Source organism: Rhea pennata, chromosome 7 (genome assembly GCF_028389875.1).
Source record: "Rhea pennata isolate bPtePen1 chromosome 7, bPtePen1.pri, whole genome shotgun sequence".
Taxonomy (NCBI): domain Eukaryota; kingdom Metazoa; phylum Chordata; class Aves; order Rheiformes; family Rheidae; genus Rhea; species Rhea pennata.
This window is the reverse complement of record NC_084669.1, coordinates 14,620,397-14,648,367: the sequence shown is the minus strand read 5'-3', so window position 1 is coordinate 14,648,367 and position 27,971 is coordinate 14,620,397. Positions and strand designations below refer to the sequence as shown.

Genomic DNA, 27,971 nt, shown 5'->3' with positions numbered 1-27,971 from the left:
GAAAATCAACAGGGATTGTTCAACATCAAGGCTAATCTCACATATGGAATTTACTGAACAGAGGAACCACGTTTTTGCTGGCTCAAGGTGAAATGCTGGGCTAAATTCTCCTTCAGCTGTAAGAAAAGCCCTAGGCACACTCATCCTGCATTACTCCAGTTGTAAAGAGCTTCAATTATACACGCATAACCCTTCTCTTCCTTCTACAGCGGTGTCGCAACGCAACAGCGTCTCATTAGGATCAAACTCCTCTTTTATGGCTACAGGAATATGTGGAAGGCTTCCACCCTCATTACACAAATGACTTCTTAGCAGCCTTTTTAAAGAAACTACTCACGATTGGTAACAGAATTGCATTTTATCTGTCACTGAGGGAAGTCTGTGAGTGACACCTGAGAGTGTCCTCAGCAACTGCAAACCCACATGTATAGGGCAGGTTCTATGCACATCTAAGCAATTACAGCAACTCACCACTCCGTCTGCTCCACGTTGAATCACAGTCTTGCTTCTGCTTACAAACCTGCTTGCTAATCAGACATTTAATACTATTTATGCATAGGGAAAAAATATATAATTCCTTTATTGGAATAAAAAATGATACTAAAGAGCGGGTCAAGTTCCAAATCCAGCAGTAGGTTTTGGTTTTAACTGTTGTTGTTCCCTTTCTCTCTCCTCTCTCTCTCTCCTTTTTTTTTTTTTTTTTTTTTTTTTTAACAGCTGTAGCTGTGCACAGATGGAAAAACATTTGGTCAGAAAGCAGCAAATTAGTGTTTTCAGGCTAGAATTCTGCTCCCACCGCTCCTCCATTTCCATGCGGCTCAGAATGCTTTATTTCTTCTTTGCATTGACATTTTTGCACACCCAATTCATGCCGTCCTTCAGACAGAAAAAGGTAACGTTAGTCCAGCAAAGGGAATAGGAATCCCCCAAAGTCCCCCACGTGACTGCCATTCTGCAAGCACAGTACTCTGCCTCCCCATCTGCCCCACACCTGCCCTCTGATCCCAAAAAACAGTGTGTGTAAAAAACAAGTGCTTTGTCACTCAGTGGATGTTATCACAGAGAGGTTATTAAATCCTTTTTCTGTCTGTAAAAAGTATCGTTGTCCCATCATGTCACAGTATCTAGGTCCTTTGAGAAAGGATCACTTTGCAGTCCAGCTATGTTGGTGGCAGATCAAGGCTCAGTTCCAGGTTTGGCTACAGATGATCTGTGTAATCTTGGGCAAGTCATCTTACCTTTGAGTCTATGGATTTAGGGAACTGTTGGCTATAGAGTCAGCTCCCTGTTGGGAATATGGCTCTAATTCTCTGCTCTGCTGCAAGTTCCCGCGTGACCCTGGTCAAATCACTTCAGCTCAGATCCACAAAAACCACTGAAATAACTGGGTCTGGACTCTTTGTTCCCTGTGCCTCGGGCAATCCCAGAAAATGGGCCTTGTAATGGGCCTATTTCACAAGCGTTCAGTGAGGATAGATGTGGTCAAGTTTTAAGAGGTTGAGATACTCTTTGGGGTATTTCTGTAAAAACATGTGAGCTACATCTCTGACCTCTGCAAGCAGGATAGTAACACTTCTGCTGTGGATAACCGAGACGTGAGTTTATTGCTGGGATCCCAGAATGGCATATGCTACTAGAAGGCAAAGCAGCACTTTATCTGCTCCCGTCACTTATCTGTTGTGGGACATATAGAATGGAGCGCAAGACACACAGTTTCTCATATTTGTGTCCTGTCAAACCTACTACCCTAAGTACTGCATATCTCTGCTGACAGGGATGCTCAGGGCAGAAGGCAGGCAGGTAGGCTTTTGCGAATGAGAGGGGAGCAACACACCTTCGTGCTTGTAAATTGGGCAAAAGTCACCTTGGAGCTCTGAAGGAGTTTTGTTTAATGATCATTTTTTGATTATTAGAATGATAGTGAAACTCTAGAAGACCAGAGTCTTCGGGCCACCATTGCCACTGACCCCGGCAAAGCACTGGTGCTGCCTTCTTGTGCCCTTGTTCCCAAACAACCAAAAGGCTGCCAAGGAGCTCAACTCCCCCAAAGACAGATGGCCAAAGGCACAACACAGCAGGACCATCCAGTGAGCCACGACCACGCCACTGAGCTGCCTCTCAGCAACAAACGGGGTGGCCGTAGCAGAGAGGAGCTAAAGAGTTAAGAGAGGAGAGAGGGAGTCCTCAGGGCTTAATCAGAAATGGAGAGGTTCTCACTTGAAAATACCAATTTACCTTGATAGCTGTGCTATGTGACACTTCTTATCTGAAGGGGAGCAGCAACTTTTGAAATCGGCCCTTGTTGCTTGTTAAATAAAGAATAAGCAAGCCCAGTTTGCACCAGGGTGCACATGAGGCTCTCTACTAATAACGCTTCTAAATCTAACCCTGGGGAGGGCTGATGTCTCCAGTTTCATTTATTTATCTCCACAGCAGAGATCAGTGTAAAACAAATTGTCTGAAATCCTCAGAGCAAATGGGAAAAGACGAGAGGTAGATTCATTTTAAGGCCCAGTAGCTTTGTGTCTCCCCCTTTCAATAACACTGATAACCTAGGTGTAAAACATGTAATGCCTTAAGCAATCAATAGCGTAGTTTAAAGCTTATCGCTTTAGAGAGAGCGGGAGCGAGCGGTTCCCAGCGTGTGGAAGGCCAGGGCTTAACAGTGGGGCGAGGAGGAGAGGTGTCGAGCTTCGGGCTTGATTGTGCGCTTCAGAAATCTGCATGATCGCTCGCAAAGAGTAAAAATAAATAAATAACTAAAAATGCTCCCACAATGATTTCAGCTTCCCCTGCCTCGGAAGCAATAATCACATTTGCACACATCATGGCATACAAGGCAAGCAGAGCTCCTCATTCATTTTGAATGTAGGTTTATTTGCTGAACCAGAACAGCTGAGACAGCTTAAAGTAATAAATATCAGCTGACACCCTCTGCTATTCAGCACAGTAATCCCAGAAACAATACATCACTGCAAAACAACAAACATGCATCCTATCTTCTACCTAATCTGACCACAACCTGAATTCACAGTGATTAAAACTCTGCCTGCTGCCATTAGGGAGCTCAGGAAGGGGAAAGACAGACCATTTTAGCACCAGTGCGGCGAGGGTCATAAAGCAGAGTTTATGATGAGATTTACCATGGCTGGGAGCCTGGCTGCATCAAGCATATAACAAGGGCAAAAGAATGACATAGCAAAATGCAAGAGGAAAGGTGAACCCAAACAGGCTTGAAATACATAAGTAGGTCACCAAACTTTTAAAGCAGGAATAGATTTTAGTGGCATGAGGTAATTGACAGGAAAATCATATTTAGTTGTAAATATCCACCTCCCTGACAGTGATAAAGAGAAAATGAACATTCCCAGCTGTGTGCTTGATGCATCAAAGAACTATGCATGAGACATCTTCCTCATTTTCAGCCACATCCATAGCTTCTGGTGCAACCATTTTGGGGGTGGGAGGGCACATGTTCTACAGTGTCTCCAAACACTTTTCAGAGGGGCAAATGCAAGGGAAAGCAAAATGAACTAAAAGGTATGCTTGCAGTTTTTCCACCTAAGATTTGAAATGGGACAAAGGGTTGGCAAGACAAAAAATCCAGGGAAGCTGCTACAAACAGAAAGAGCTGCTACAGAGGAAGCACACAGGAAGGAGGAGAAATGATGCTTGAAAGCATCAAGTCCACAAGGAGTCAGCTGTTGTCATCCTTTGTCCCTACACACGCTGCCCCTATATCTGCATGTTTAAAAGATGGCTCTGCGCAGAAAGCACAATCCCTACAGTAACATTTAGATCTTGATAGATGTCCTTGTGCTGTTTTGTTGAGGCACAGAAACACTGGCAGGTATTCTGCAGATGGAGACTGATACAATATTAGTATTCCAGCCTCAAGTCAACCATGGGAAAACTTAGCCAGGGAAAAAACTTCAGATCTTTGAGATTCAGCTCTCTCAGCTCCTTGACAAGCAGCCAGTAAACTTTACCAAAGCAAAGGGAGAGGACTCCAGGGAAGAGGGTAATGCACCTCGCGGAGCAACGCCGCTTGGCACAGCCCCGCCTCGCTGCAGTCGCATCTGCTGTTGCGCCAGGCGAGCGGTGCAACCCTTCGGGAAGGGGCGGGCAGAGCCTCCCCCAGGAGAGGGCTGAAGCCCTCCTCGAGATTACGCCGCTCCGCTCGCTTACTGCCTGCGCTATCAGCTCTGCGGCTGCGGGAACAAAGTAGCCTGACTTCAAACGCCAGTGAATGAGTTCCTTCCGCCCCATAAAAAGCCTCCCGATTTCTGCTCCCTGCAAGCCAGGGATCAGGCAAGGCCACAAACTTGTGCCCCCTAATGTGACCTTAAGGACGACAAAGCTTAATCCTTTCATGTAATCCTCTGTCTGACATAACAAATTGGGTCAGGCAAGTGCAAAATTGTCCATCTCTAGCATTTTTGGTGCATGTTATTTTAACTGTAAATTTCTTTTCCCTCTGCAAACCTAGGACTTCGCCTTCATTATCCTTCATTTCTTTGCACATCCAGTTATCATATACATGCAGGCTTTTTCAGATGCCTGCAAGTACAGGGGGTTTTTTATTGTTTTTTTGCATGGGTGCTAGTTTTCCTCATGTTCCCTGAGACACTATCCCTGATGCTGCATTGTAGACTCCCTTCTTACCTGCTTAAAAATCACAAGACTTTGCCTTACAATTTGGAAACCCAGTTGCTTTTCCCCAGCAAGCACTAGCTCTGCCTACCCCAGGAGAGCTGCAGTCATCAAAACGGATTTTAAATCACATTTACAAGTAGCTACAAAACCTTGTTAAAACGTGGAAGATCCCCACGTAGCCTGCCCTGGCTAAGCCATCTTTAGGACAAAGCTGAGGCCTGGGGATACAGCGCACAAGATTCCTGGCGGACTCTTCTGAATCTTGCCCTTATGAAAACTTGAAATTGCAGCACCAGCATAGCTGGGTCTCAGGCTCCGTTCTCAACTGGGCTCAAACAGCCAAAGAGAAGAAAGTGGCTCAGCCCTTCAAACAGCCCTTTGGGCCTGACTACCCCGGCATAAAATAGAGAAGTTTAGTGGGCACACTCATTTCCACTGGCTTTTAGTGGTCTCCAGGGAACCGTTATGCTTGGGAGACTCCGGACACAACACGCTGCAGCATCGTTCTGGAGGGCGATTCCTTGGGGCGGGCCGAGCTCCTGCTGCTTCGATCTGAGGCTCTTGCTTCAAACAAGTATTGAACTGCAGAGCACAGACTGCTCCAAAGCCTTGAGTCATATTTAATACACACCCTAGCCCCTAAAAATCACCTCCAGCAAGATGGCAGGCAGCAAAGCAGAAGAGTCCTGCCTGCTATCACCCAACCTTGGACAGCCAGAGAAAAGCATACATAGCTTTTGCATGCCCAAGTACTAAACCTGACAATCGGGTCACAAAACAACCTCAGGAGAGCCTATGTGGCAACCAAAAGCTGTTGTGAGGCAACAGTTCCCTTGCATTTCTCTTACTGTCATTGCTGGAGTTGGCAATCACCTCCCTTGTTTGCTACATCACATGCAAGGGTCTCAGCTTGCATTGGAGCAGGACTCTCCACCCTAGAGACAGAGTCCAAATGGCTGCATCATGGGGAAAAGGTTTTCCTACTTTGCAGACTAGGTCTAAAGGATAAAATCAGAGCCAAGCAAATGGTTTGCTTCGAATAGCCTCTAAGCATGAGGGATGTCACTCCTCTCTCAACAGCACCATGAAGTCTGATTAACAAAACAAGCGCTGCCCATGGTTTCAGCTGGGAGGTAATGAAGTCTTCTGGTAGCATTACGTGGGATACCAGCTGGGTTCCAGGGAACACAATATGGGGTTTCCAGTTAATCCAGTCACCTCTCTTCTGAGCCTGCCCAGGACTTTGCTGGGACCCTTCTTCAGAGCCCCAACAGTTAATTTTAAAAGAGAAGATGGTAATATGGATTCCCTCCTTAATTAACAGTTTTATTAAATAACCCATTTCAAATAATAGTTAAATTCTCTAAATTTATATCATTCTATTATCCATAATCTAATCTCATTAACCTTGAAATCCCCAGTCTTAACTACCCAATTCTATACACCATGGTGCTAGCAGCTAAACTAATTAAATGACCTTCAAACTATTTCTCCTTCATTTATTGGCATTATTTATCTTTGCTCATTGCTCTTCCTTTGAGCTATCACAAAAATCTTCCCCTACAAATTCTGCTCCTGCATGTGGTCAGTTCTAGATATGCCACCACTTTTCCTTGCAAAAATCCATCAGAGATATCTACTATTTTACTCTAGCTAATATATTCCATCAGCAGTGATGGTTAGCTTGCTCGCTCCTTGGCTTTCATTCTGAATACCTGATGCTTCTACATCTTCATTTATTTTTCTGTCACTCAGTGTCATTTCTCAAAGTAGTTCTTAAAGCAGTGACCTGAGATTTAACTACGCAGAGAGCTCTTTCTGAGCCACCGGTGTACAGGCAGCGTACCACGATCCTCAAAAACATCTTTCTTAATCTTACTCTTTAAAGAAGTAGTTCTTTGATTCCCCTAAATTTTCAGCATGCTGACCTCTCCTTAGATTTCTAGGGATGAAGACACCATTTCTTCCTGCGCTGATCTAGTTGTAAGTAAAACCTTTGATCGTGTTTAGTTTAAAAGTCAGCTCCCAAAATATTTTGTTCAATGAATTTCCAAGCAAAGGGAGAGGCTTGAGATTCTTGCTATCTGATTTGACCATGCTGGAGTTATGAGAGAAATGTAGCTCATCCTTTCTACAAGCTGCAGAGAATTTGTGACTTCCCTGACCTTTCTGCAATAATCATTTATGGAATAAGCTGCAATATTTTGGGCAATGGGACTGGGGACAACAAAGCGGGACATTATCTGGCCTGCATCTAAATTAATTCATCTAAATTAACATGATTAACAAAATACATAAGCCTACAAATACTTTAACAGTTTAGCTCTTGCCTTCTATTTTCTGGGAAATAAGTGCAGAAGTGGATTTCATTTTCCTGGCAGAAGGTATTAGGCTGTGTATTTTACTCTTGAATATGTACAGACACACTACTCATCAAGGAGAAGGCACAAAGGAGCAGCTAATGGCAAAGAAGTGGGATAGGCCATTCTAGAGAGGCTGTAGAGCAGCTTACGAAGGAAGCATTTTTCAAGGCTCATCAACAGAAAGTGCCATTTTCTATCATTTAATTCTTCCACATCCAGAGCATCTCCCTCAATTTCATCTGCTGTTTTACTGCCCCTTCACACCTGGAGAGTTAATTTGGACTTACATAAAGTAGGAGAGGGCCTGCAGGAGGGAAGAAGGTGACCTGAGCCTGCCTGCATCCATGTGAACTGCAATGTTACATTCTTGATCTCGATCACATTTCTTCAGGAGGGTTTTGCCCTTGAGTACATATTACAATTGTGGAATGTATTTCACTCTAACAGCACCACTTCAAAATAAAGAACACAGAGTGGAAGCCTTTCACAAAGTTGGCTGCAACATAGCTGAATTTGTATCTTAGCTAACTAAATAAAGGCCCTTTGAAGGACACCATCTGCTACATGTAGGTGTAAACGTTAGGTTAATAATTTTAAAACACAAGAACTGCTGTACTGGGTCAGACCAATAGTCCTTCCAGGCCAGCATTCCTTTTCTGCATGCCAAAGGAAAGAGTACATGAGACCCCTCCCAGCCCATGGCCATGACGATGCACTGTTCAAGAGCTGCCTCCACATCTTGGGGGTCAGTAACTGCCCCAGGATGTCTTCCTCACGCCTAATCCTTCTCTGAACCCATTGATACCTTTGGTCTCCACAACATCATGTGCCAATGAAAGCCACAATTTAACCATGCAATTGTCAAAGAAGCATGTCTATCTCTTTAAAAACTGTTGCCTAATTATTTCATTAGGAACCCCCTTCCTCTAGCAATGTGAAAAATACCATATAGTCTATTTGCCTTTTTTGCACATTATTTTATAAGATGTTCCCACTCCGTCTTCTCTCTTTCAAGCTGCAAGTCTTATTCTATTTATTCTCCCTGTGTACAGATACCACTGTATTGCTGATCATTCTTGACAGAAGATCCTGAAATCTTTCCCACTTCTGAGTTAGATATAACGACAACATTTTTCATGGTGAGGGCGGTTAGGCACTGGAAGAGGTTACCTCAAAAGGTTGTGGAATCTCCATCCTTGGAGATATTTATAACTTGACTGGACAAGACCCTCTAGACTTGTAGTTAGCCCTGCTTTAAGCAGGAGGTTAGATAAGAGATCTCCAGAGCATCCTTCAACCTAACCTATTTTCAGAGTCTATGATTCTACTTCTACTAGAATCTTTTTAGATGAGGGCAGGGAGAAAAAGTGAATGTCATGTTAAAGGTGTGGGCCCTTGTGGACCCCATTACGCCTTTGTCTTGTGACATACAAAGAATTTTCTGGGATGTTGCTCTCTCTCTAATAATTCTCTAACACTGATTTTTTTTCTCATCTCTGCTGAGCACTAAACTTCCATTCCCACTGATCTGCTCTCTATAATGGCAGCTAATTTCAAGTCCATCACCACATGTGTATATTTCGGGTTGTTCCTCATGTGCATTATTTTGCACTTGTCAACATTGAATTTCATCTGCCATTTTCCTGCCCACTCAGTATTGCAAGCTGCTTCTGCAATTCTTCATACTCAGCTTGAGATCTGACTACCCTGAACAGCTCTGTAGCATCTGCAAACAAGGTTTTAGAGAATCTGCAGTGAGGATAAATGCCTTCGTGATCCTGTTCCTTTAAATAACGGTGAAGGGAGTTCTGACTGCTGGGATTGCAAGCACTGCAAATATTTCATTAATTCAGGAAAGCCTAAAAGTGAAATAAACAAACCTAGGTCCCATTTACATTACAAAGAGCTACTATACTGCAGGAGCTGGCTACAGCACAGGAGCATAAGACACAGCTATTACAGTTCAGCACAGGAGCACAGCTCAGTCCCCTCTGTGGGTTTTCGCAGCCCCAAACGCTGCCATTAGAAGTGGTCTTGTGTGACATGTGTGGCTCTTGTGTTTCTCTGGGTCAAAAAAAATTGATCGGTTTCTCTCTGGCGCCTAAGCTGAGCAAAATGCCAAATGACATTAGTAGCGAAGGTAAATCAGATTTCTGAAGTGCACACTTGTAACAGTCAAAGGGGTTAATAGTAAAAGGCGATTTGTTTTGTGAAAATGATTAACCTGACAGCAGTCTCTTTAAAATAAATCAATGTCTTCATCTGGCCTGACCAAGGGGTTCCAGGTGGGGAGGTGAATCTGTGATCGCTCTCCCCCTTCCCAGGAAAGCAGAGATCCCAAGGGCCTGCCGCTCCCCCTCCTCTTAGCACCGGTGAAGAAACACGCGCCCCACGCGCTTGGCTGCGCCGACCCTCTTTTGCGATGCTGCTGGTGCAGCCCCACCCTGCAGATCAACAGACAACAATTTATCACAGATGGCCTGCTGGCACAGCAAGCCTCCTCCGGAGCCTCACCTGTACTCCCTCTCCTGAAAGGGCTGAACAAGACTGGATCTGCCAGACTCTGTCACGGATTGTGTGGAGGTTCAGTCCCTCGGCAATCTCTGAAGCAGGGGCAGCCGTCAGCAAATCCTGCTTGTTAGCAAATATGAGCACGGGGACTCCACTAAGCTTTTCTTCATCCAAAAGCTCAGCCAGCTCCTATATCATTTACAAGGGAGGGGGTGGGGAGAAGAGGGAGAGATTGAAGGGAAGAAAACCTTCAACCACCAGTGGTTGTCTCTAATTAGAAATATATTTAGAGCAAATGCTGAAAGACTGTTTCCAGTGAAACCTAGATCTTATTATAAGAGAGCAAAAAAAAAAAAGTATACAATCATCTGTGCCCAAAGTTCAAAAGCAATTTCTTCCAATTACAGGTTACAAAAATCTTCATCTTAGTCTGAAATTAGCAGTTGCCTTAAAGGCTACAACTCTGTGTTTTACCAGTCCCTGCTCCCTGGAGGTCAAAATTGATGAAACAGCAAAAATCATGTGAATTGGCAGTACAAGCAGCCTGTCTTAAGTTATCGCCTGACTGGCCTTTGTACCTGAGCTGCCATTGACAACCAGCCCTGATATCTTTGCTAGTAATGAGTTTGGGGTTTTATTCCAAGTTTTATAAACTGCAACTTGAGCAGGAGAGGATTCCCTCCCCCCACCCCCGAAATGGAAGTCTCCTTCTCACAAGAAAGCAGTGATGCGTTTGTAGGCATTGGCTAGCTGAAGACAAGCTAAATCAGTTTTAATGGATGGATTTTGGCTCCTTATGCACAGCACACATCGGGTGGCATCTTCAGAGATGGGTTTGTTCACTCAAAAGTGGGTGACTCAAACAGTCTTTCAATAGCTCAAATCTGAATCTGCAGTAGATCAACGACGGCTGAAATACTTCACATCTAGGGTTGTGCAACGGCCTCATATGAAACAAGCACGTAGTCTCAAGTCACTTCCCTATGTGAACATACGGCAAATCCAGTGGAATTTGAACCTGTAGGGACTGCTGGCATTATGGACAGATGAGTAAATGAGATTTTGGCGGGCTCCCTGTATAGGATTTCACACACTCTATACTGTCCTAACATCTTTCAAGCACTGACTAGAAACTTGGATTAAATGAACGCAGTCTGGGAGATACTAACTGCAGCGGAAATCTGACTCCACCCCCCTCCCCAAAAGTAATGTTTGGTTTGGAAACCAGAATGAGAGAATAGAGTTATAAACAGAGTTGGCTGGGAATTTTTCAGCAAAGTAGGTCTTTCATCTGACATGGCTGATTTATTGAAACCAAAACTGTTTGAGGAAATGTGAGGGGTCCAGGCTGACTGTGCCTGACTCAGGCAAGTGCTCTAAGCTTCTGCTTTCTCTCCCTCTCTTTTGCCCAATGTATATTTAATTACTGATATGAAGTGAAACAGACCCAACAGGAGAGAGATTCCCGCCCCACACCAAGGACAACCCACAGTCCTGCTGTCAGGGTCTTCCCATGAGACTTGAGATAAAAGAGCAAGTGCCTCCTCCAAAAGAGGCAGAATAGAGGCCTTTAACCTAAGTTTCCTTTTTTTTTTTTTTTTTTTTTTTGGGGGGGGGGGGTAAATCTGCTGCTGGCTATTTTGGGACACTGTCACTTTCTGAATTTTACAACAGAAAATTCAAAAATCCTATCTTGTTCCACTCTAAAATACTAAATGTTACAAAATGTCAAAACTTTTGAAAAATGAAAATCTTATTTTCTGGCCTAACTAGTTAAAGTTTTTTTTTTGTTGTTGTTATTGGTTTTTTTTAATTATATCCAAAAGATAATCAAGTCAATATGATTTCCATTTCAACTTTGTAAATAAGAAATTAGGATTCCTCAGGGTCTTGGTTTGGCAAGGCTTAAAGGACTTACAAAAGTTTTTGCTTTCTGTATTAGGCTACATTTGCTATACTGTATAATTTTAATGAAAAACATTCCATTTAAGTGGAATTAGGCTACCTATTTTCCTTGTTTCACATCTACAAAAATAATCTGCATTGATGTTGAAAAGCAAGTCTCTCTTGAAATGCAAATTTCCTCATAAACAGCAAAAGCATCTTCCTAACTTTTGTGTGCAAGGACCACTCAGAAGCACTCGGTTACTTCAAAGGAAGCTGGGCATAAGTAACTTACCTGACCCGTTTCTTCAAACCTCTTCCTATCTGCACTGTCAATGACATAGATCTGAAAAGGAAATAAGAGGAAAAGTTACTCTCCCCAGAAGACATTCTTCCATAGCATCATATGCTTACACGGATGGAGCCTAATAATGCTTTTAGGACAAAGACTCAGGTATTATTTATAGCAAATGTTGACAAAACTTCATGATGTTCTAAAAAGAGAGGAGCCACCTCTTTTACAGGCAGGGAATGGATGGCCAAGATCAGAAAGGAGCTGGTGCCAGTACCAGGGATGCTATCACTACCTCCGCAGCACGTCACCTGGAGAGAGCAGTACACTACCCGTCATCTTTACAGTTGCTCAGCTTCCAGGCTGCAGCCAGCCTCTGGATGGCAAAGCCTGGGGAGCCATGCATCCCAGCAGACATGAAATCCACGCACCGCACTGATGGCCTAGGCCATGCTGCCCTCTAGTAGGACAGATCACCTCCTGATAAGCCACCAAGATGCATGATGGTACTCAGGGGTCAGATGAGGCAAGAATATACTGAGGATACCGAGTTTCTCTCCACCAGGTGACCCTACCGCTACCTCCAGGATTGGGTAGAGAGGGGAGGGGGCTGGATCCAGTCTGCAAGACTGCCTTTAGCTGCCAGCTTCTCCACCAGGAGCTTAGAGGAGACAGGAAGCATCTGGCTCACAAAGCATGACAGCAAAGTAGTGCCACCCCCTAGGGCTGGGCACCACACTCCATGGCCCGCAGGGGGACCCCAGCTAGACACCTGTCCCCTGGTACAGAGGATGGTGGATGCTGGCCTGCAGGCTCCCTGCTTCAGGAAGAGGTTGCCACCTCCTGCAAGCAGTGTGGTATGTGATAATTTCTTTCCGTAATGAACTCCCTCTCGGGGCAAATGCCTTTCCATGGGAGGCAGTTTTATGTCTGCACAGGCTGAAAGTCTCCTGAAAGATCCCCCTAGATATGTGATTAGTAATTCCAGCTACATCCCCTTTCCCCAGTAACACTACTGGGGTTCAGAGCACACAGGCATCAAGCTACATCTAAAGAAATGGGGAACCTCATTATAACACTCACAGACATGATTCATTTGAGGCCCCATTTTCATTGCATGGGTACGAGAAGGTTTTTAGAGGAGGAGGATGCCGGGGCAGTGGACAGAGACGGGACTGGCAACAAACCCTGAGCATTTTGCTTCCAGTCCCTGCCATTTCCCATCAGCAGTGACTGAAGCTGCTAGCATGCCATCTTCATGCTCATTGGTGGCTTACAGGGAGCAAGTGTCAGCCTGGTTTTCAGGGAAGAGATGATCACAGCACCCCGCCATCAAGATAAATGGCAACCTTGCAGGCAGTCCTTGCAAAAGACTCCACGCTTCCAAGATAATTTTGACCAAAGAGTAGGGGGAGGAAAGATCTCTTACAGCAATTAGCTATTAAACTGTAGGTGCTCTCTTAATGAGCAGTGCTAGAGTTGTTTAAAACTGGACCAAACACACAGCACGAGAATCTGCACGATAGGCCTGAAAAGAAAGTAACCCAGCAACCCTGTGGGCCTCTTCGCTGATCGCTTGGGGTCTGTGGTCCTTCCTAGGCCAGCTGGTGCTCACTGAAAGAGGCTGGGGAATCTGCCGTGGGCTCAACAGAGCTGCATGGGGATGCGTAAGTGGAGGGCAGGCATTGCGTGACACAAAGCCTCTCCCCACCGTGTGATCTCAAGCATGTGCCTCTCTAATGCATCAGCTAGACCTGCCCTCTCTGCACTCCCCTATGCATCCCATTTGGGATAGGAAGCACAGACCAAAAGAAAGGAGTAAGTTGCAGGGCTGACAGTTGTGCTCTGAGGTAAAACTGGACTGGCAACTGTGTTCTTGCTGGACATCTCAGGGGAAGCTTAGTAACGCATGAATGCAATAGCAGAGCACTGCTTCTCAACTGAAAAGCAGCACCTCCCGTATTACAGCGCTACTCTGACAAGGAGGAGCTCCCAGTTCCCATCAGCCATACTTTCTCCTGCACCACTGTTCCTTGCTAGGGTGCTGCCTTGCAAGATTAAAATTGGAGACAACAGTGCTCAGGGCAAAAGCCACAAAAGCACAACACAGAGAAGGTAGAGTATGTATGTATTTGGCTTCCAAACCAGAAAGCACTGTGCCAAATAGCTGCAGGTGCCTGTCTGAATATGCAATCAGCCAAATATCCACACCTTATTTGCCTGGGTTAGGCTTCCAAATATCACAGGTGCGTGATGCAAGACATGCCTCTCATTCAAAGGCACCTGCATGGATTTGAATTTGCAATCACTTCCTGCTTTTCAAAGTCCTTTAGAGGGTCCTCTCTCTGCTTTGTGCAACACAGTTTAGAAGACAGAAGCAGGGGGTCCTGGGAACTGTAGCATATCTTATCTCCATCTTCCCTCTACTGCCAGGCCCACACAAGAGCCTGCTTCTGGCACTAGGGTTTGGATCTCTGGTTTGAACAGCCATTGAGTACACATTGAGTGTTGGAGGAACAGAGCTTGAGAAAGCAGATCCCCTAGAGCCAGGCACCTCCTTAGAGCAACAGGCCTAAACAACACCTGGAGTTAAGTGGGTTGCGAGTGGTGGGGCTGGATGAAGAAATAACACAAGGAAAAAGTTGGCTCAAATAGGGGCATGACCTGCACCAGGCTTGTGAGATGGATAAATTACTGGCCAAAACAGGGTGAGGACCAGCAGAAGAAAGTCATCAGCATGTACCAATTCCATTGTTTTAGCTGCTGTCTCTGTTTTCGTGTGCACAGACATACCAACCATAGAAAAGCAATGCACTAACATGCAAACAGCTCCCAGTCTGAGACTGGCTGCCGGGTGGCCAGCAGGGAATGCGGGCTGGGGAACTCTAAATCACATGTATGCCAGTTGCTCCCTCCCTGAATTCAGACTGCTGCTTCCCCCAAACTGATTCCTCTTCTATCTTCCTTTTTTCTTACTCATAGGAAAAGATAGGTTTTCCCTGTACATTGCTTTAGCTGGGGCAGGGGGAATTGAGGGAACAACTGCCTTAATCTCCTTCAGTTTTCAAATTCACCTTTATTTCTGCACCTCTTCGGAAGCACATACTGGGAAGAGGGTGGTTTCAAACCTGCTAATGGAGACCCACAGACTGGTGTAGCTCATTGTCTTTGCTCGTCTGTAGCTCATCTGTAGTCTCCCAGCTACAGTTTCGTGATGCACAGCCTCTGCAGTCTGAGCACCTGATGCAGCAGGCAAAGATCCCCGAGCTGCTGCTTTGCAGTGTTGACTTTGATCTGCTTACCTACTGCCTCCCCACCGCACAGAGCTGCAGAGCTCAGACTCAACAGCCACAGTCTCCTCATGGCCATGCCATTCTCCCCTTCTTGATTGCCAGAGGACCATGTTAAGTCCACTCTGCTAGTTTTTCAAAGCCAGGACAAAGAAAAATCCTCTCTGCCTTCTCCTCCTAGGAAGATCTCATCATTACTCTTTGCAAAAATCAGACAATCAGGTTTTTGCAATAGTGGTTGTCCTCAAGCACCAGACTCCCAATTAACTTAAGGATTAGGAAGGATTCACACAGAAGATTGCTGAGGACTTCTTAGCCCCATTTAAACAACAGCTTCAGTTTGGATAATGTTTTCTAAGCCTCCAGGTATAGCCTGGCTCTTTAGGACCCTGACATAAGCCTTAGAGCAGAGTCACATTACTAGCTACACCCATCCTTCTGTGAAAATGCACTGGAGTTCCCCCAACACGTTAGTGAGTACATGTCTGTGATAACAGGGAGGAAGGACATCTTTGAGTGAGAGCTTCCCACTTCCCCACAGGGAAACCTGCAAAGCTTGCTTAAATGGCCTTTTCTCTGCTTCTGCTAGCAGTATAGCTTGGGAGAGACTCCTGGAGCCCCCAGTCTGTCTCCATCCTGGCACAAGTGGCTGCATGTTAGAGGTGCTCTTTGAAACTAGTCTGGGCAGCACTCAGAGGGTCCCAGGACTAACGTGCTCTGCAATGGAAACATAGAGGTCCTACACTCTGTAGTTAACTGTAGCTAATTGTAAGGTAATTGTAGCTAAGATGTCAAAAACATTAAAGGACAGTTTTGTGATTAAGAGACCAAAGGAAGAGACAACGGGTCTCTGTGTCCCTCAGCCAGAAGCTTTTCTATCTGATGCCAAGCTCGGCATTTAAGTCTTCTGTGCCTCAGTTTCCCCAACTATAAAACAAAGGCACCATACTGACCTACCTCCACACATGAGACTTTAGTCACTAATATCCATTACAGGCCTTCAGAGTCTCCAGTGAAAGGAGCTATAGATGGGCAAACTACATGTTGTTCACATTCTTTCATTTGAAAGAGACTGAGAAGAGAGGGAAGGAACTGGCTGTAACCAGCACCATCCTGTGAAAGTAAAAACATACAACTGAATGATTTCTCCAAACATTACTCTATTTTTCTTACTGCACCCAACCAATCTTGCAGCTTCACTCAGAGTAACTCCTATTACAATGGCAATGGTGTTGCTGAGGACTGGGACATTACATTACTTGTTCTTGAATTTCTGGCTGAGACCTTGGAAAGCCATCACATGAACACAGCATTCAACTACAGCCAATACTCACAAGAATATCAGTGTTTTCAAAATAGTTCCTCCAGTACGGTCTGATCTTCCTCTGTCCGCCTATGTCCCATACATTCAGCTTGAAGCCTTGAGACTGTACACTTTTGATGTTAAAGCCCTAGAAAGAACAGAAACAAGGCCACATAGAGCATAAACCTGAATGGCTGGATCACATTCACAGGCAGGCATTAACACCTTACATATCCCACGCCTGCAATGGACAGCAAGATGGGGTGGGCAGCCACAAAGAGGGATCAGCTGTGGGAGAGGCACTGGCAAAAGTGAGCCCAGCCGCCAACCCATCAGTCTGCCTGTGTTGTTGGGTCAAGGGTTGATGCTGTCATGGCTACAGAGACGCATGATGCAGTTAGTGGCTTGGGAGGGCTCAGCAGGGTGGGTGCAGGAAGAGGTGGGAGAGCTGCAGATACGGGGAAAAAACAAGGGCGCTGCGAGAAGCAGGCTTGAGCTTGTGAAAGCTGAGTAGAGTCCCAGCTAACACGAAGCCAGAGGTCTCAGCTTGATTCAACACGACACAACTAGTGCTGGGCTTAAAACAGCAACAGCTGCACATGTGAAGGGTCCATTTCATCAATTAGAGCCCCAATCGAAAGGGCATTCGAGTAGAAAAACAGGGTGTGGTGTGGGCTGGCAACATGCTGCCACACCACCCAGGGGACAGGGGCCTGGAAGCGGGGTGTCGGGGCTGGGAGCTCTGCAAGGCAACTCCGGCATGGGGGAAGCATCTCCCACAGCTCTCTAGCAACCTCCTCTGGTCAACGCAGGAGCAGTGCTGCAGTGCTTCTGACTGGAGGCATTCCTCTCCCCAACCCCCTAGCCCAAAGAAAGGGGGCTGGAGGCATCAGAGTGCGGGAATACGCAGCTGAAGCTGGCTGGATGACAGATGCAAGTAGACAGGGATGTGTCCGACGCTTCTGCATCCCCCTTACTCATCCCCCTTTCAGCAAGGGCAAACAGGAGCAAAGTCTCACCCGTGTAACATCAGCCTGACTCAAAAGCCTCCTGCAGAACTCCATGGCACGCATCCACGTTTGCGCTACCTGACAGATCTGGCCTTACAGCCTCCAGCTCCTTTGGAGGGCAGATAACACACAGACTTAACGGTGCACCAGGCTCCAGTTCTCCCTTTACTGAAATCCTGTGCTGAATCATTACTGCTTCACACAAATGTACAAGACAAGTGGGACCATGAGAACTGCCTTGGGCAGGGAGAGACCTTCCTCACCTGTGTTGGCGTAATGTGGCTGATGTCCTCAGATGCCAACTGTTTCAGGAGCGTGGTCTTGCCAGCATTATCCAGTCCCAAGAGGAGGATTCTCACCTCCTGGTCTGGGGTGCTTTTCAGTTTACGCAGGATTGACAGTAAACCCTAGATTAGCCAGAGAGATCAGAGCTGTTACTTCCCACTCTCCCCCCTACCACGCCATGCCTTCTTCCCTCAGCAGGGGCTCTGTACAGTGGTTGATCCCCGTTCCTGCAGTCCCTCTTCCCATTTCCTCTTCTACTCACTCCCCCTAATTTTCCTTTATCTCAAGCAGTGGCAACCAGGTTTCAGAAAACACCCATGTCACTCAGTGGGGCAACTACTGGCTGTATCGCTCATAACACAGCTGTTCAGCTTTCCCTGTGCCAGGAAGACAGTGCCTAAGGATATCATGTGTAGAAGCTGCAACCCAAGTCCTTGCAAGCTCTTCATTATCTTTATCAGTGGGAAAACCCCATTAATTTAATCTCCCTCCTAGTTAACTGTAGGTTACTGTGTACCTGGCACCAGTCCTTTTCACAGTAACTCCCTGATCATCTCAAACCCCGTTTATCTGTCTAAAACATGCCAGACCCATGGGGCACGTGCAGTTCAGCTTCTCAGGATGTAACACTTAACTATCTCAGATCACCACATGTCCTCGCTAAGAAAAGCACAGTGGATTTCAGTCATTAGCCAGGCTCAGCTCTCTGAGCTGACAGTATCACTCAGGATTAGAAAACAGAATATACAGGTCAGCTCACTTACAGCCATGCACGTTACAGCAGCACACCCAAACCTTTGTCAATGCCACCACTCAGAGACCTGCACCTCTCTAAAATGGCTGGAAAATGTTCTCGATCCTGGCAAGAAATAGATTCAGATCAAAATGGGGTGATTTCTTGCTGCCCAGCCCAGCCCCACAAGCTGAGGACACGGAACTAGACTGCAAGTCCATGACAGCCTGGGTGTCCTTGGGTATGCTGCTGCACTGCTCTGCACCCTTCTGCCCCGGCTCCACAGATATGCTTTCTTGGAGGTTCTGTATAGCATGTACTAACGTGGGTACACAGGTGCTCTTGCAACTAATAACAGCCATGGCAAATCCAGGGGAGAAATATGCCTACAGCTTTTTGGAGCCCTCAGAATTTCAGTTCAGTCTCTAACAGACGATTCCCATGACTACAAGTCCTGCAGGGCAATCATAACTTCTCTTCAGCCCACTAAGACTGAGCCAGAAACAGAGCTCAAATATCAGCACAAACCTGGACCCATGGGGGCCCAACTCTCAAGCTTTTTTTCCCCTCTCATTCGCAAAATGAAGACAATGATTCTTGTCACCCTGCAAGGGTGAATTAGTTAACGTCACGAAGTGCTTTGTTGCTAAAAGCAATTGCACACTCTAAATATTCCTATTGGGAACCAAGGACTATTTGAGTCGTGAAGGTTGCTCCTCATCCCCTCCAGATCACAGCAATCAGAAACCTGTCCTGAAGATAAAGAACTGCAGGATGCAGTACAACTGTCACAGCTGCAGCAGGCCTTCAGTTTGCAGCACTGCCCTCCTGTCAGCTCCTGGAGAGCTTTACCTCAACCATTTGGAAAACTGCTTTTGATTGCTTATGATAGAGCTCTGCACAAAGGTGGTGTGGAGTTTTCAGAAGGGACACCACACTACAGATGGTGATGCCAAAGCTTTCAGTAACACGGCATGAAAATACACAGAGATTCAAATGCAAGTTAGATTTGATCTACCCCTCTTAGCAATTCTGCTTTGGAAATAATTTATCAGTTATCTATTTAATTACCAGGTACAGCTCAAAATGTGTGCCTGTGTTTGTGAGAGATGGGGGGAAAAGAGGAGCTTATTAAAAAAAAGGAATGGAAGGATGTTTGTACAAAGTTATGATTGCAGTTGTGACTGTGCTTTTAAAAAGCACCATTGAAAGCTGATATTCAGACATCCACAACTCATGCAAGGAACCACAACAGAATGGAAATCTTACCCTTACCCTGCTTCTTGGGCTTTTGCCTGTATATTAGCTAGGCCATAAACAGGCTGGTTCAAGAACTGGAAAGTGAGGCCCAGCTCTAGATATGTTAATCAGGAATGGGTTCTGCATGGTAGAAGATGCCGTGCCCATACGATGCAGGCACAGTAAATCCCCTAACTGCTTTTAGTCAAAGAGTACAGGCCTCCAACATCTCGTGCTGAGCCCCGAGGGCCAGATGCTTACAGCTGGCTCTTGCTGATGGACCCACAGTTAATGGATTTGAAGCGCTGTGTTCAGTACAGCCAACTGCTGCAACTCCTCCCCACCCAACAGCTCATTTCCCCAGCCACAGTGCTCAGCTAATACTCAGCCCTGACGGAGACGGTTTGTACATTCACAGGTCTGATGGCAGGAAAGGAACAGTGACAGAAATACCTCGAGTGTTTACCTATTTATATGCATGTCCTAAGTGCCCTTGTCATCATTAAAACCCACAAATTTTAACTATGTGATTAACAACAGACATTCTTTTCACCTGTAGTCAAATTTACAGTTGTATTTACTTAGCTTGTAAATATACGGATTTAAATCCAGTATGGACAGACCCCACATGAGCAGGAACTCTCTAAAATTCACACATTCTGCCTCCTTTCCAGGGAATGACTGGAAATTCCCCATTTTTGTATTCTTATGGGCCTGACCCAACAGCAACAGCCATCTTTCACAGAAGTACGGTCGACTTCAGAGAGCTCTGAATCAGTCCCTATTATTTTAGTTTATTGCTCACAGTTAAAAAAAGAAGTTGTTGAAATGCTAATCCTATTCACAGTACCACTTGCTAAAAGCAGAGCAGTGTATCCCAGAGCAGATCAGGATTAGAAGCCTTTATATTTCAGAATTCAACTTCAAAATACTGAGCGCAAAGAAATGTATTACAAAGTACTGCTTATCTACCACAGAGCAATTTTCAGGGGTCGGGAAGAGGAGCAGTTGTAAATGTTAATAGAGCTTCTCCCATTGTAGACGGATGCTATTTCTGGGCTAGTATGACAGCCTACGAGAAAACGATCAGCATCGCTCCATATTCTACTCAAGTGACACTGCTGCATGGCTGATCACAGGATTATCTGGGGTAGCCAATAGAAGAGAGGATATATTTAGAAATAAAAGTATTCTCTAAGGTATAAAGTAAGCTGATTTAAAAGATGGAAGACAAGCAAGCCAACAGAGAAGTGGACTTTATTTCAGTAGCTGCCGGTATAGGTTATATGGTCAGTACACACAACTCGAATCAACCAGTTTTGGCTATTATAATTGTTGATACTCTGTAAATATTACTATTTAAAACTTATACCTAGCATTCTCCCCCCAGTTAGTGAATATTCCGGAATAAGGAAAGCTATGCATAGATATATCATTACAGTTCCTAACCTTTTGGGGTATTTTTGATATTAGGAGCACAGTAGCCAGGAAGACAGGCAGCATTTCCTGACAGCTTAGCAGACTGGAAAAAATAACTCAAATGAGTTCTTTGTTGTGTGCCACCATCATGTAGGACAAGCAGCCTTTCCTATGCATGTGCTGATGGACTAGCACTTCTCTGCTTGCAAACAACACTGAAACTATTTTGGGCTGACTAGAGTCAGGAAGTGACCTCTAGATGCTGATGGGAGATGCCTAGTAGAGAAGCCACAGAATGACAAGGTTTGGTGCAAAGAGCATGCTTAAAAGCAACAGGAGAGGAGCAGGCCTTTGCAGTGGTACAGCAAACAGTCTAGATGCAGGAACCTAGGCTGAGGTGGAGGAGAGGGGATGCTCAAGTCAGACGCCTGCCTGTCAGCCAGGTCAGTGGTACGCACCCACTGGGGTGCTCAGGGCGAGGAGCAGGAGAAGTCTCAAGCAGGACAGGGGAGACGTTACCTGGCTGAAGAGCTGCCGAGACGATTCATGGGAGTGTATCCGGGCAGCACGTCATTTGCACAAAACTAAGCAGACTGCGGCATCTGTAACAGAGGAGGGAACTGCAGATGCTGTTCAGATAATGAACAGCACAGCGTGGTAGCGTGTGCAGCCTTTGGAGAAGGGCAGCAATATGGAGCAGCTCAAGGCTGGAGACAGTTAGCCAGTAACCGTTTCTTGGTCACCTCTGAGTTAAGCAAACTGTACGCTTTATATCATACCGGCTTATTTAAAAACATCTTTGTCCTTGGTGGAGAGGGTTTTCTTTCTGAGCTCCAAGAGGAAACAGACTGATGGGGTCAGCCTTGAGAAGACTGCTTTTTCCAGACTGTCAGTGGAGACATACAAAAAGAAAAAAAAAAGATTCCTGACAATAACTAAGAAATCAGAACGGGCACTAAAGTCAAAGATGCAACTAAATTGGAAAGAGCACTCAAACACATTGAGCATGAAAGAAAAGCTAACTGTCTTATTAACATCCTTCAGAAAACAGGGATGTGTGGTTTTATGAAAGTATATCATTGCTAGGTTTAAAATACCCACTGAATTATCAAAGGGTATTTCAGTTATAGCTGTATGCAGTAATCTCATTCTCTCAAAAAAAATACACATACATAAAAATACAGTGACATTTATAGTCCTAGCTAAGGGTTTTGTGGGTTTATTCAGCTTTAAATCCATGCTGTATATGGGTCTTTTGAACTAGTTGATGCATGTAACTACATCCTGTACCACAGAAGCCACTGAAAGAAAGATTCACTTTATAGGCCAAAGCAAAAATTGGTTTGGGACAAACAGAGCATTGAGATAATCTGTTTAAATATTGTATCAGATTGGCAATATAACGCCATAATGGAAAGAACAATTTCCCCTTGTACTGAAGGCTGGATACACAGAGCACAGATAAAGCAGCCTGCAAGCCACTGAAGAACACAGTGGAAAGAGAAGTAAATGTATTCTGTTTAACTTTATTAGCCACAAGCTCAGATAATGAATTTGGAATAAAACCGCCCTCTGTCATCAGCTATTGCTTATCTAGTAATGTGGATATTTAGCTAAGATCAGATCAATTCACTGAGATGCAATACAGCGACAAAGCTCAGCGTCTCAGCCTGGCACTGCAACCACATTTTCCCCATCCTTACACCCCTGCGTGGACTCCCTCATTTCCACTTCCTCAACCACAAGCGACCTGTCTTCACTGTTCAGGCCCTTCCCAGCCATGCTCATCTGCCACGGAGACAACGGCTCCCATTTCCTAGTAGCTCGTGATGCCAGCCCCATCACTGCCTAGCTCTAGTCTCAAACTAGTCACTTCGTGCCTTTCTTACAGCCATGGGAGAAGCCTCACACAATATCCATAAAATCACCCTGTGATTCTCCTGCTCATTCCTTCTCTGCCACATCTACAGTCCTTGTTGAGGGTCAAGTGGCCAACATGCCAAGTATGAACCTGTCTTGGATCCTCCTCACTCATATCACTCAGCTATCTCTCACCTCAAGTAGCATGTATTTCCATGGAGTGGGGCATATCTCCTCGTTCTGTTTGCAGAACACTTCGCACAGTGCAGCTCTGGCTCAGAAATCACTTTAATTAAGCGACATAGTAGTTCATCATTTTTAAATAGTGAGTTAAGATTCAGCCAGGGTGTGGAGGAAGAAGTGTAAGTGATGGTTTCACAGTCATGCAGGAATAGCTGAAGTGGGGAAGGACAAGTGGTTTATTTGAGCCTAATATCCAGCCTTCAACAGTGGGCAGTATTTGAGGCTACATTCTTAGTCCAGTACACAATTCCAGGCACACGGAGATGGAGGAGGGGAGTCCTTCCTGACAACTGCACTGATTAGCTGGTGCCCTGAAGAATGACATTTGATTACCTTTATCTTCGGCTGCAGAACTGCAAATGTCACTAATGGTCATAAAATCACCCAGTCTTTTTCGAAATACAACCAAAGTAAATTAATCTATTGAGTACAGTTTATTCAATACTTCTTACTCTGGCAAAACTCCCAACAAAATCATTTGCTTGCTGCATGTCTCCACCATATGGTGTCATTCAATGCAGACTTTCTTTTCTACATTGAAATCTAACATATAATGGAGTCAAGTCACCTAAAGAGTCTTTCCAGCTCAAACCTACTGACACAGATTTCTGTCAAAGAGGTCACACAGCACAGCACTGTTTTTGTATACTAACCAATACCAGCATGAATCCTCCATCATAATTAAAATGATACTCCTCTGGTTTTAGCAAGTTTCAAGGAGGCATTGTGTCCTGTGCAGAGAAGAGCTAACATCCAACACCAGGCAGTGTCGACAGTCTTCGTCTCCCCTCTGGTGGTTTGAGGGCTTCAAAGTCTTGTCCAGCTGTTGGTACACTGCCTTAGCTGCATGCAGTTTCTCATACTAACCTTGCTAGCAACCATTAAAAACAAACAAACGGAAAAGCCTCATGACAAGCAACTGTACTGGGAAACTAAAGCAGTGAGGCATTATTAGAGTTTGTGAAAGTGTTTTTAAACAGAGCCATTTTAAATACAGCCTTTTTTCCAAACCATGAAAGACAAAGGGAACAAATTCTGAGCATCAGGTACACCTACATGAGACAACAAATACATGCCATTTTCTTTAGAAACATAGGCTCAAGACCAGAAGAAAGATGTCTGACTACACATTCAGATACGCTGATATTTCACTCTCCCACAAAATCTGCCTAATGTCATCAAGATAACTCCATGACTCAGTTTCATTATCTGTAAAATGGGGTCAGGCTTTCACAACCCCAGTTTTGACACAACAATGTCATCTTCAATCAATAGTTTAAAAAAAAAAAAAGCATAGGTGATCCTGTGGCTTTGATGTTTATTAATAACTCACTAGCCAAGATTGTTATTATAGTACCAAGTAAGCCACAAGCTCTGCTTTATACAGCATTTCCAAAACTTTTGAAAGCTAAGTTCCCTTTAATCCAACTCAGTTTCACTTCACTCTTGCTATGAGGCCACCACCCATGCTGCTTAGCAGAGCTACAGACTTCAGCACTGTGCTCCTCCTGTGCCATGCATTTTCATGGCTCATCTTTCCCTCTGTGCTCCACCTATGACCTCTACCACCCCTGTCCCACAGCTGTGAGAAATGGTGGTGTGGTTTGCAGAACAAGACACTTCCGTACTTACTCACTTGGATGAACAATGCAATAATTTAAACCTCAGCATTAACCCTCGTGTAACTGGGCTCAGAGCAAGCAGGCATGGAAGGGGCTTTAACCACTTACCAATGCAATCATGACATGCCAGGAACATGATCATAGTCAGCTACTGTGGCTCAGATGACATGCAGTAAATTGTTAAGTCAAGCTGCCTTAATCATTTCTGATTGCTGACCCAGAGCCCAAGGCTGTCATATCTGCTTTAGATATTCACTAGTGTTTCAGAGAGTTTCTACTGCTAAGGATGTATTCGGTTTTAGTGAAAGTTGAGAATCCTGGGAGACGATACAGAGCTCTCCAGTTTTCTGCCCAGCCCAGCCAGTCCATCAGGCACCCCAAAGTACGATCAACTCTGTCTGAGAAATGCTGCAATGCAAAAAACAACTCCCAGAAATGGAAAATAGACACAGAGGCATAAAAAAAAAATCATATCGTATAACACAGGCACTGGAAAACACCCAGTCCACTCTCTCTAAACACAAAGCACTTGGATAAAAGCAGCCAGATCCCAGACTACACCAGCTTATTGAGACATCACAAGGCAGAAGAGCAGATCCGGCTAGTAGCAGCTGCAGGCCAAATGCGTCCCACAAAGCACTGCACTGCTGGAGGCAGCTGCCCTCAGCTTTACAGCAGATGTCCATCCTGTGATGGCTTCAGTGTCTACTGTGACATGCTCCATCATCACCCGATCTAAAATAAAGCAGAGCCCACAGACCATGTCTCAAGCCTCTTTCACTGTGGCCCAGCAGGCTGAAACAGGTGGGGACACAGCCAGAATTAATCCAGTGAAGATGAGGAGCTGCCTTTGCTGTGCTCATTTATGCCTCCTCCCATGCTGCCCACTAGCACTAATCAAGCCTGTGTCCAGAAGGCTCTTAGACAAAATACAGCTCCCATCTTGGGCAGACTGCTCTGTTCTCTCCTTCTGCTTTTGCTGTCCACACACACTGCATGTTCAGCACGTGGCTCATTCTCCCACCACAGCACTCTCTTACCCACCCATCTGCTCATCCTCACTTACTTGACAACTCCATCCCTTCCTACCAATCCTGGCTGGACTCTGCCAGCATTTCACTTATCCCAACTCCAACATCTCCACTCAATTTGTTTCCACCACCCATTCCACAATCCAGCTTCACCCCAACTTTGATACCTCATGATTAGATCCTCTGCAGCACCAAAGATCCCCATTTCTCCCTCCAGTCCAGATGTCTCCCTACCGATTTCTATCTCCTCCTGAATACTCATTGTCTCCTGAGACCCTTTTTTTCTCTCACCATCAAAATCACACATATCTCTTCCCACTGTGTGCTCTTATCTCTTCTTTCCCACCCAGACATTCCCTCATATTTATAGCCCCTAGCAGAACCCCCCCAGATGACCCAGCACCCCAACACATCCTGGACAGCCAACACTGACTTGGCTGTCAGTGCCAGAGACTCACCAGATTAAGCTGTTCATCTGCTCCAATTCCCAGACCTCTTCAAGACCCCAAGCACTCTGTGTCTCAGTCCTCACATCCCTGAACATCCAATCTTCCATCTAGGTTTCCTCTGCCTTGACTAAACACCCACCGCAAGGCTGTTTGTCAGTGATTTGCCCCTCCACTTGAGCATGCTACCCCCAGATCTGTTGAGCACCCAACACTCCACTCATGCCTTCCTTGCCTTGCCCAGCTAGAGCGCACTGAGTGCGGCCCCCAATCCAACAAGGCCCCCACAGCATCCTCAAGCCTCCCAGGCCCTGCTGGTACCTCATCCACTCTTTTGGGTCCCCCACGGTCTCCAGCTCCCACCGGGACCCCAGCCAGGTTCTCTCCTGGCTCAGGGTCCCTGGGTCACATGGTCCCCAGGCCCCCGTGGCATCAGACCCCATAGTTGGGGCCTCGTCTCCCATGTCCCCTAGCTCAGGGTCTTCGGCCCACAGGCCCAGCCCCACTGCCCGGCGGTGAGGCCCCGGCTAGGCGCCCCCGCCCGGCGGGGAGCCGGCGGCCTCTGGCCCGCGGCGCGGCGCGGCGGGGCCTGCGCGGGCGGCCAGGCCCTCCGCAGCGCCGCCGCGGCCCCCGGCCCCACTCACCATCCTCCGCGCAGCTCCGGGGTTACCATGGGCAACTGCGTCACGCACACGCCGCCGCTGCGTACAACGTCAGCGCTTCCCGCCGTGCGTACGGAACGTGCCGACGGCAGGCGGCGGGGGGGGGGGGGGGGAGCCTGGCCCCACGGCCTCTATCTAGTCACACCCACCCCGATCGGCGCATGCGCGCGAGAACCCACCCCGCCCCCTCGGCGGCGGGCCCCTGCGGGGAGACCGGCCGGGCGGCCCGCTCCGCTGTGATTGGCTGAGGGCGGCCACGCGTCAGGGCCCGGGGAAGGTGGCTCCCACGTGGCCTGGGGAAGGCGCGCGAAGGGTCTGGGGCGCTGCAGGTAAGGCCACGTGGGGCCGCGCGGGGGCGGGGCCACGCAGGCCCGGGCCGGGGGGGCAGGGCCGGGCCGTGCTGCAGGGGCGCGTGTGGTGCCGGAGAGGGGGGGCGTGCCGTGCCGTGCCGTGCCGTGCCGTGCCGTGCCGTGCCGTGCCGTGCAGTGCCGTTTCATGCCGTGCAGCGTAGTGCGGTGCCGTGCAGTGCCGTGCAGTGCCATGCTGCAGGGGTGCGTGTGGTGCCGGAGACGGGGGGCGTGCCGTGCAGCGTAGTGCGGTGCCGTGCAGCGTAGTGCGGTGCCGTGCGGTGCCGTGCCATGTAGCGCCGTGCCGTGCTGCAGGGCGCATGTGGTGCCAGAGAGGGGGGCATGCAGTGCCGTGCAGTGCAGTGTGGTGCCGTGCCGTGCTGTGCCGTGCTGCAGGGGTGCGTGGGGTGCCAGAGAGGGGGGACATGCAGTGTAGTGCAGTGCTGTGCAGTGTTACGGGGGGAGTGGCGAGGGCGGTGGTGGTGCAGTGCCATGCAGTGTTACGGATGCGTGTGATGCCAGGTGCGTTTGTGCGTGCAGTGCAGTGCCATGGGGGGGCATGTGCTGCCGGGGGGCGTGCAGTGTAGTGCTGCGGGGGGGCAGTGCCGTGCTCTGGCGCCAGGCAATGCTGGGGGCATGCGATGCAGTGCCACAGGAGGCGCAGTGAAGTGCTACGGGGCATGCACTGCCTTGTCACGGGATAGCGCAGTGCAGTGCCGTGACAGGGTGCAGTGCTTGGGGGCATGCTGTGCAGTGCTTGGAGCGATGTGCAGTG

At 46.8% G+C, this 27,971-nt stretch overlaps 1 protein-coding gene across 1 annotated transcript; it reads right to left on the bottom strand.

Moving 5' to 3' along the window:
• Positions 1–556: 556 nt before the first annotated feature.
• On the bottom strand, positions 557–26,942 carry ARL3 (ADP ribosylation factor like GTPase 3). Its single transcript, XM_062579585.1, has 6 exons — positions 26,832–26,942; positions 17,573–17,716; positions 16,331–16,447; positions 11,710–11,760; positions 9,534–9,719; positions 557–876 (listed from the first exon to the last, which is right to left on the bottom strand). Exons 1-6 carry the CDS (start codon positions 26,832–26,834, stop codon positions 829–831), a joined length of 549 nt encoding a protein of 182 aa, XP_062435569.1. The 5' UTR covers positions 26,835–26,942; the 3' UTR covers positions 557–828.
• Positions 26,943–27,971: the final 1,029 nt, after the last annotated feature.

What these genes read in the sequence shown, in the direction of transcription:
- ARL3 (XM_062579585.1), bottom strand. An exon ending in GCCACATTACGCCAACACAG is followed by an intron (nt 16,448 to 17,572) that starts GTGAGGAAGGTC and finishes TGTTCTTTCTAG; the next exon opens with GGCTTTAACATCAAAAGTGT. An exon ending in TTGAAAACACTGATATTCTT is followed by an intron (nt 11,761 to 16,330) that starts GTGAGTATTGGC and finishes TTTCCTTTTCAG; the next exon opens with ATCTATGTCATTGACAGTGC.